This window comes from Cyprinodon variegatus, unplaced genomic scaffold, assembly GCF_000732505.1.
Source record: "Cyprinodon variegatus isolate N-32 unplaced genomic scaffold, C_variegatus-1.0 Scaffold9, whole genome shotgun sequence".
NCBI classification, from domain to species: domain Eukaryota; kingdom Metazoa; phylum Chordata; class Actinopteri; order Cyprinodontiformes; family Cyprinodontidae; genus Cyprinodon; species Cyprinodon variegatus.
In genome coordinates this window covers 2,584,771-2,593,502 of record NW_015150462.1, presented here as the reverse complement: position 1 = coordinate 2,593,502, position 8,732 = coordinate 2,584,771, and the positions used below count along the sequence as shown (strand labels likewise).

At 38.5% G+C, this 8,732-nt stretch overlaps 2 protein-coding genes across 2 annotated transcripts in view; one reads left to right on the top strand and one right to left on the bottom strand.

The window, feature by feature from the left end:
- The window catches only part of fdx1 (ferredoxin 1), an 8,405-nt gene extending 7,431 nt beyond the window's left edge, over positions 1-974 (bottom strand). The window contains exon 1 of the mRNA XM_015378610.1: positions 483-974. Within this exon, the coding sequence (XP_015234096.1) occupies positions 483-619 (137 nt within the window). The 5' untranslated portion in view covers positions 620-974. The remainder of the gene's footprint in view (positions 1-482) is intronic.
- Positions 975-5,640: 4,666 nt separating this feature from the next.
- Positions 5,641-8,388, top strand: LOC107087096 (lectin-like). Its single transcript, XM_015378470.1, has 4 exons — positions 5,641-5,952; positions 6,192-6,329; positions 7,948-8,059; positions 8,243-8,388. The coding sequence occupies exons 1-4, from the start codon at positions 5,641-5,643 to the stop codon at positions 8,314-8,316; spliced, it is 636 nt and encodes a 211-aa protein (XP_015233956.1). The 3' UTR covers positions 8,317-8,388.
- Positions 8,389-8,732: the final 344 nt, after the last annotated feature.

The window sequence follows — 8,732 nt, the reverse complement described above, 5'->3', positions numbered from 1 at the left end:
TAAAGAAAGACCTCTGGGTATAACTACAAGGGAAAAAAACTAATACTTGTAAAAAACAATACAAGCCAGTAACTTTTTTTTTTTAGCAAATTGCACCAGCAAGAATTTAAAAATGCTTTCACCCCCATGATTTTCTTTTTGATATTTACAGGTTAAATAAAATTATATTATATACTAAACGCATCAGACTATACATATTGTAGTATTTGGTTTCAGACAAGCTGCAGAAAGCTTCAATTGAGGGGGGAGGGGGGACTTTTTCAGTTAAATTGGGGCTCAGTCCCCAATGTTCCCAGGTCCTGGAAACGCCCCTGGTGGTTGGAGATTAATATTAGTCAAATACGTAACTGATCCGAGTACAGTGAAGATATAGTAGTTTAAGAAGCAGTTTTAAAAACAAAACAAAAAAAACAACAACAAAAGATCCTTTATTTCAAACAGCCTTTTTAATCCGTTAGTGGATTTGGGGGAGAATAACTCACCTGAGAGGCGGTGTTCCTGCAGAGAAACAGCGCTCTGCCGTCCGCCAAGCTCCCCAAGAAGCCGCCGCCGTGCTTCTCCGCGAAAATTCCCGTAAAGTGACCTGAACGAACCGCCTCCCCGCTGTTACCAAAGCCATTGGAAGATGGTAGAAAGTGAGGCGTTAAATAACGGAGCCGCTGGGATGTGAGGCGAAAGGCTCGCAGTGTGCTCTCTGGTGACCGACCACCGAACGAGTCCTCGAAGTTTGCTGTGGACAGAGGCTAGGCTAGCGGCGGGGCTAGCTGGTTTAAGTCGCGGAAAGTCACTCTGTCACTGTCGTCTTCATTGCGTAACGTCTAACATATGGCCGCCGCGCGCTGTATCAGCCTCCAGATCAATTAGCTGATTAACCTGACGGCCACTGGTGCCTGGGTTAGCCGTTTAAAGCTCCAAGGAAGCAGACACTCTCTACTGTAATCACACGGATGCCGTCAAGCTACCGCAGCTAAATGTTTCACTACTTCCCCAACGTAAAAGCTGCATAAAGTCTGAATTGGGCGTCACTATCGCTGCCATATTGCGTGTGGCACTATTTTTTTCTCCTCACAGCTTGTCTTTAATATGACCAGGCTAGATATTTTATTTTATTTTATTTAAGAATAAATAATAAAGCACTACGAGAATAAAGTCTCGTAATAGAACGACTTTATTCTCAAAATGTTACTTAATTCTCATAATTTTACGACTCATATTTTACGACATTATTCTCGTAATTTTACGACATCATTCTTGTAATTGTTTGACTATTCTCGTTGCGACTACATTCTCATCATTTTATGACTTTATTCTCGTTTAAAAAAAAATTCAAACCTGTCGTAAGATTGAGATTGAAAACTACACGATTTCATTGATCCCAAAAGTCTCTGATACGTGAAGAAAAATAAAGAAAAAAAGGTATTTTGTTTGGGAAGTTAGGAATATCCGACTGTCCTAAAACATGATTGACCAGTGTCTGACTGAATGTAACGCAAAGAGAAATACAAATCCAACGTTCTTATTAATTGTTTTCTTATTGATCAGCAGAACTTCCTAATTTTTTAATTCAAAATATCAATAACAATAAAATATATTGCATAAATCTGTATCTTTTCGACATAAAACACGTTTACAAGCATAGTTACGCGTGGTTACGAAGACCTTGCCACTCACAATATGGCGGACGCACTTACTCATGGCCCTCAGAGAATCTAGACTTTTCCGTGTATTTGCATAAAACTACCAACCGAAAATGGAAATACGTATCTTAAATAGGTGAAAAACAGCTAAATACAGCGGCTTTGTTAAATAAATAAAGAAATACAACAAATGTTAAGATGTTTATTCTTTTTAATAAAAAAAAACATGCCGTTTAAATGGCGGAATTCCTTTTAATTTTGTAAGCAAGATCGACCCGCTTCCTGCTTCCTTTGTTAACTTTATTCTGCCAACAGAAAACCCTCCATACTCATTCTCTTCTGTGCACATATTTTGCAATCTGGGGTTAATGTTTCTTTTTAAATCAATGTAAGCATCCTGCCAGGTTATTTTAAGTATTAAATGCTGGAAAGCATCCTCAAGGACAACTACAGCAATGAAAAAGGGGCGGGGCACAAAACCAGACGTCAAATCTTATTGTAACCTTGAACTTTTGAACTGTTTGAAATCACAAAGCAGCTTGTTATGCAGCTTTTCAACTCTATATATCATTTGTACTTTATTTATTAGACCATAACAATTTTCACTGCTGAGCCAAATTGTCTGTTTGAGGATTTGTTTAATTATTGAACTAAAACTCAACATCTGAAAAAGTGTGGCACGTATTTGTATTTAGCTGCACTGTGTCAACACTTTGCATAACTACACATGAAGCAATATAATCTAAAAATACTTTAACATTTTGTTCATTTATCTTTTTTTTTTTTTTTAGCAGGTTGTGTAAATCAGAGACTGAAAAAGTGCGTCTATTGTACATCTGTAACACAGATTCTCTACCAGATTTTGTTATGGATTTTATCCACTCAGTATAAAGCTGCATTCATTATAACCCTTAACATGGGGTTTTGCAAGGGCAAAACTTTGCTTTTCATATAAACTCTCTGCATATTGCCTGATTTAACCCACCTAAGCTTTAGATTTCTGCAGCTCCTCCAGTGTTATTTTCGGTAATTCCAGTTATATGAGCATCTTAGTATAGGTTTGATAGCGGTTTTAATCATGGTAAATTGATTTTTAATCTAACCCTGTTTTGAAATGTATGTAATCTCTGACCTGTTTATTATGTCTTTTGCTTGAAAAAAAATGTCTGAGGCCTTCATAAAACAGCAGATTTAGACTGAGATCGGACTGCAAGCACATTTGTTGCCGCTTTGTTTTGTCATTTCACGCTGCAACCACGTTTTCCAAATATTGATTGAGCTTCCCCACCTGAACCTCTGAGCAGTTCAACCTTCCCATCTTTCAAAGACTCCAAAAATATCCTGTTTACAACATGACAGAGCTGAAAGGGAAAACTTTACAGTTATCAGTAATTTATGTTGTTTATCTTAGATCTGTTTTTCTGCACTATCATACCTTAATCAGGTTAAAGTCCACCAAATATCAGTACATTTTAACCAATAAGAAGTTCAGATTAATCAGTAATCCTATGGACTGTAATAATAGAGGAATTTATGACTGTGGCTAGAACATAAAGGCTAAGCCTTTCTTTCACTCCATGCTCACAGTTGATCACTGCAGCCTCAGGTAAGCGGAGAATCTTTACAGAGAACAAAAAGTGCTACAAAGATTATCGAGCTGATTAATAAGTGATAGGGTGGGTTTGTCTGGCATAAATATAAGAGAGAAAACAGTTGTTGAAAGTTGGTGTATTTGTCTTACAGGATGTTTAAATTTGTGTTGCTGTTCCTGACACTGTCAGGTAAGATCTACACTGTATGTTTTATCTTTGTTACTGGGTTGCTCACTTTATAGATGATACAGCCTTACTTTAATATAGTGGGTCATAAATGGTTTAAAACAAATGTGGTGTCTTTTCGGATACGAGGCAATTAATCTTTCGAATTATGGATTACTTTTTGGTTATAAATAACAAATCCCTGTATTTTGGTATATTGCCATGGTAACAAGATTGCTGACTTGTAAAAATAAAAGACCTTTGTAGATTCATTACAGGATTATATGATGACTCATGTGCTAATTACTTATAGAACATCTTATTATTGAATGGAAATCCATCTTTTATTGTGCCGGCAGCATTTAAGGGAATAAAATTTAGGCAAATTCAACTTTAATTTGACTACGTTTATTAGTGGGTGGAAACTAATTTGAATTCCAAATAATTATTTCTCTTAACTCAATAAAAATGTCATTAGAACAACTGAAACATTTTGAATTTCTTTTTAGTTTAACTGTTTTGTAAAGAGCATGTAGAAACTTTAATTTAGAGATTTGTAATTTCCTGTTTCCTAGGGGTATGAATTTGAAGTCATACAGGGCTAAATCTTTTCTTAAAACTGATAAAATAAACATGACCCTCAAGGAGGAAGATTTGTGTTCATCTTTACATGTCAGTAAAGAGCTAAAAGATATTATTACCAGCTTACATTTTTATTTAAAGTAGGAAAAAAACTGTAATCTGAAAGGAGGAATTAACTTAATGACCCAACCCTGTAAAATGTGATATGGAAGAAGACTACATGCTATTCTATTGGCTGGAATGGCTGCTGATTGATGACTGGACTCCAATCTGAAAGAGCACAAAATAAACAAACAGACAAAAAAATAAATCCTCTATACTGCCAGGGTTGCCAATAAATGTGATATATATTGATCCAAATGTTCGTGTCTACAACCTACATAGGTCTCCAAGCTCTTCCGATCCCAGGCCCTAGACGGCAGAACGCTCCGACCAACCATCTCCCAAATGGCTTTAGGCGGGGCGTCCAGCACCCTGATGCCCGTGAACCTGTTCCTGATGGATTCAGACAAGGAACAGAACCCTCAAGGAAATTCCTTGTTGACCTGAACACTGGACTTGTCAAGGAGCACATCAGTGAGATGGACAGGAGAGTGGGTGAGTGCAGACACAACACTGGACCTTTTGCAAACTATGTTGTGAATTGTTGATATTTAAGTTGGACTGAAATTGACTCAAACTGCAGGTGTAAATGATTCCATTCTATTTGTTTGAGCATGAGGGCTGCAAACCTTTTCATCCCCCATTTCTTCTGTCTTTCAGTCTCTGATGTTCCAGCCCAAAGAAAAGGAGCTGGTTGGGTACGGATGGAGAACCCTTCTACTGTTCATCTTCTGGTACCTTTCAGAGGGGAAAAAGAACCTAGAAGGTCAATCCCAGCTTCGTTCAGACAGGGAACCGAGCCAAAGATGTCAATCCCAGCTTCGTTCAGACAAGGAACTGAGCCGAAGATGTCTATCCCAGTTGCGTTCAGACAGGGAACCGAGCCAAAGATGTCAATCCCAGCTTCGTTCAGACAAGGAACTGAGCCAAAGACGTCAATCCCAGCTTCGTTCAGACAGGGAACCGAACCAAAGATGTCAATCCCAGCTGCTTTCAGACAGGGAACCGAGCCGAAGATGTCAATCCCAGCTTCATTCAGACAGGGAACCGAGCCAAAGATGTCAATCCCAGTTGCGTTCAGACAGGGAACTGAGCCAAAGATGTCAATCCCAGTTGCGTTCAGACAGGGAACCGAGCCAAAGATGTCAATACCAGTTGCTTTCAGACAGGGAACCGAGCCAAAGATGTCAATACCAGTTGCTTTCAGACAGGAAATCAAATCCAGAAGGTCAATCCCAGCTGGTTTCAGAGAGGGAACGGAGGAAAAGACGTCAATCCCAGTTGCTTTCAGACAGGGAACTGAGCCAAATAAGTCAATCTGGAATGATTCAAGCAAGAAAGTTGGGCAAAAAATATCCATCCCACTTGCCTTCAGACAAGGAACAGAGCCGAAGTTGTCAATCCCCATTCATTTCAAAAAGGAAGTTAAGAAAACAATGTCCGTTCCAGTTTCTTACAGACAGGGAATGGAGCCAAAGATGTCAATCCCAGTTGCTTTCAGACAGGGAATGGAGCCAAAGATGTCAATCCCAGTTGCTTTCAGACAGGGAACGGAGCCAAAGATGTCAATTCCGGTTTCTTACAGACAGGGAACGGAGCCAAAGATGTCAATCCCGGTTTCTTACAGACAGGGAACGGAACCAAAGATGTCAATCCCGGTTTCTTACAGACAGGGAACGGAACCAAAGATGTCAATCCCAGTTTCTTTCAGACAGGGAACGGAGCCAAAAAATTCAATCCCAAGTGCATTTAGACAGGGGACAGAACCATCTAGAGCCACCGTCAAAAGTTCGAAAGTTGCCTGTAAAGGGGAGATCATCTACGGAAAATGCTACGAGTTCAACCCAAAGTTGTTGGCCTTCAAAGACGCCCAGGTAGGACTATTTACAAGCCCCTATAAATATGTGTACCCTCTTACAGATTTTGGTTATTTCAGTTTTTTGTGTTCAGGCTATATATTGGACATTTAAGTGTGACAAAAAAGCAGAAACAAACATGGTTAGACTTCTTCCTAGCCTTCAACAGGAATAGTTGCAACCCCTACTGATTAAAATCGTTTCCATTTCTATTCTCCTCACTTTGCTATAAATAATATAATATTTCCACTGCACAGGCCTTTTGCAGAAATCTTGCCCCAGATGCTGAGCTGGCCTCTGTGACGAGCAGAGATCTCCATTTCCAACTGGTTTCCCTGGTAACTAGGGGTGGCAAGACAAGCCCTAGGCTGACCTGGTTGGGAGCCACAGTCAAGGCAAGTTATTTTCTTAATCAAGAACTAACATTTCTAAATAAGGGGAAGAGTATTTCTGGAAATACACACAAAGAAAGCAGAAGTATTACAGCCCCTCTTCTCTCAGAATACCCAAAAGCTCGATGATGCAAGCAGACTGGCCATGTACTGAGGCACTAAAGGAGGCCAAGGAGAATGTCATCAGATATGTTATCAACAAGATAGATAATGTTATTCTTACCTTGATGAAACATTGACCCTTGAACCCTTATTTGGAATAGTTTCACTCACTCCAGTTGCTAGGAGAGCCTAAACTGTAGACAGATAACTAGAAGATGAACGGTGTTATAAACTTATAAGGTCAAACTCACAGTTTTGAAATGGTTACTTACCTCATCACGGGCATAAATGTATACTTCTGGTGTTTTTGGATCTATTTAAACACGTTTTTTCCAGGTGATGTGTTCATTCAATAGGAATGATTTTTACTGACATGAAAAGGAAAAATCTTCTAAACTTAATGTAGATTAGCCAGCAAACTCTTGATATATGTATATTTCATAAGAAAATGATTAATAAACTAAATCTATAAAACATAAAATTAAAAAAACATAGATAATGAACATACGGCAACACAAAAAGCAAAAAATTTAAACTTAAGTTTTGTTCTGTTTGAGCTGAAAATGTTCAATTTATGACATCATATGTCGATATACATTGGGGTCGTGATTAGGAGCTCTGGGTCAGCAGCTTAGTTATGCAAAATCTATACCATATGTCCTCATGTATCCACCCAGTTATAGGATATAAAGATTAAAAACAGTAGGGCCTAAAATGGAGCCTTGTGGAACACCATAGCAAGTTTCCTATATTTACAAGAATTTTTCTTTTATTTATCTATTAGAATGTTAGTTTAAGGACAGATTCAGAGTCCTTTCAGTCTGAGCCTGTCTGATAAGATGGCATGGCTGTACTAAGCTGCACTGAGGTCTAGTCCTGATCCATATGATATCAGAAACTATTTACAATCTTTGGGAGTGCAGTTTCTGTGCTAATACTTGTTTGGTTAGTCTATTAAAACTGAAAACAAGGTTATTGGATGGTAAGTACAAGGTATTCAAATGTTTCAGCACGGCGAAAAGAAACAAATGCTCACTTAGGATTTTAGGAGGAGAGCGGACTTCTGCTTCAACATCTTCAATATTCACTCAAAGGCACATACAGACAAGTAAAAATGCCCTTTTAAGATCAAACTGGACAGAAAATAAGTTAACAGGCCATGATAAAAAGAAGAATTATGAGAAATGTCATGTTTTTTTTAACCTGAGAAAACTGAACTAACTGTCACACGGTGTTGGCAGCATCATGATGTGAGCTTGTTGCATTTAGCATAGAAAATAGAATAATGGTTTCTCTGTATTCTTGAATGAATAAAGCCGGTTAACATTACACTTCAGGACTTCATCTCCATCAGAAATATTATTAGAAGCTAGATGCTTGCTAAGATACCAAACCATTTCAGTAAATCCCCAAACTAAAACCCCAAAATAAAACAATATTACTCCAATACTGAATGTAAACATTTCGCCAACATCAAGGTGATAAAACTGGTATGTAAAAAGAATGAATTTCTTTGCAGAACCAGCAGGCCTCTTGGGTGGACGGGTCGGACTGGAGCTACTCCGACTGGATGCCGGGACATCCCAACATTCACACCGACAAACCAGTCTGCGTCGAGATGTTCAAGATGGGTACGAAGCACCCTCACCGGACATTCGCAAACATATTGAATAACATTCATATATTGTCTGAGAACAACGTCTAGTAAATTAAAGGCTTCTTATAGGGGAAACATAGTGGCTGATAGGAGAATATAAAACAAAATGGCTTCTTCTACTTGCTTTTCACACATCTGTCCCTACTCACTTTTTCAGATGAGAGCTGGTGGACCGCAGCCGACTGCGAACTAAAGCGAGCCTCCCTCTGCTCGTACCCTGTCACTGCATAAAGATACAGTAGATGATGTGAGATACGTCTACTACAGGAAAAACCATCCCTACGTATTGTAGTGTACTTACCAAATCACATCAAAGGATCTTCCCTAATAAAACCAAGCATACAAAAAATGTTTGTCTTTTGAATCTAGGACAACTGATTTATTTTTAATGAAAAATATTAACGTCTCAGATGTTAAAATTTTAATAGACAAAGATTAGGGACGTGTTTTACGGTCTAATTTAAGTAGAAACAATTAGTGTTGCGCCAATGCCATTTTTTGGCCCCAATACCAGATACCTGGCTGTGCATAATTGGCCGATACCAATACCATCTGTTTGAAATTGATGTATGTGTGTATATATGAAGAACTGGATACTACTTGGATGTAAAATAATTGCCATCATGGCTTTATCAAGCTGCTGCCTA

Coding starts and splice junctions, on each gene's coding strand:
- LOC107087096 (XM_015378470.1), top strand. CDS start 5,641: ATGTCAATTCCGGTTTCTTACAGACAGGGAACGGAGCCAAAGATGTCA. Junction 5,953..6,191: donor TGGCCTTCAAAGACGCCCAG/GTAGGACTATTT, acceptor TCCACTGCACAG/GCCTTTTGCAGAAATCTTGC. Junction 8,060..8,242: donor CGTCGAGATGTTCAAGATGG/GTACGAAGCACC, acceptor TCACTTTTTCAG/ATGAGAGCTGGTGGACCGCA.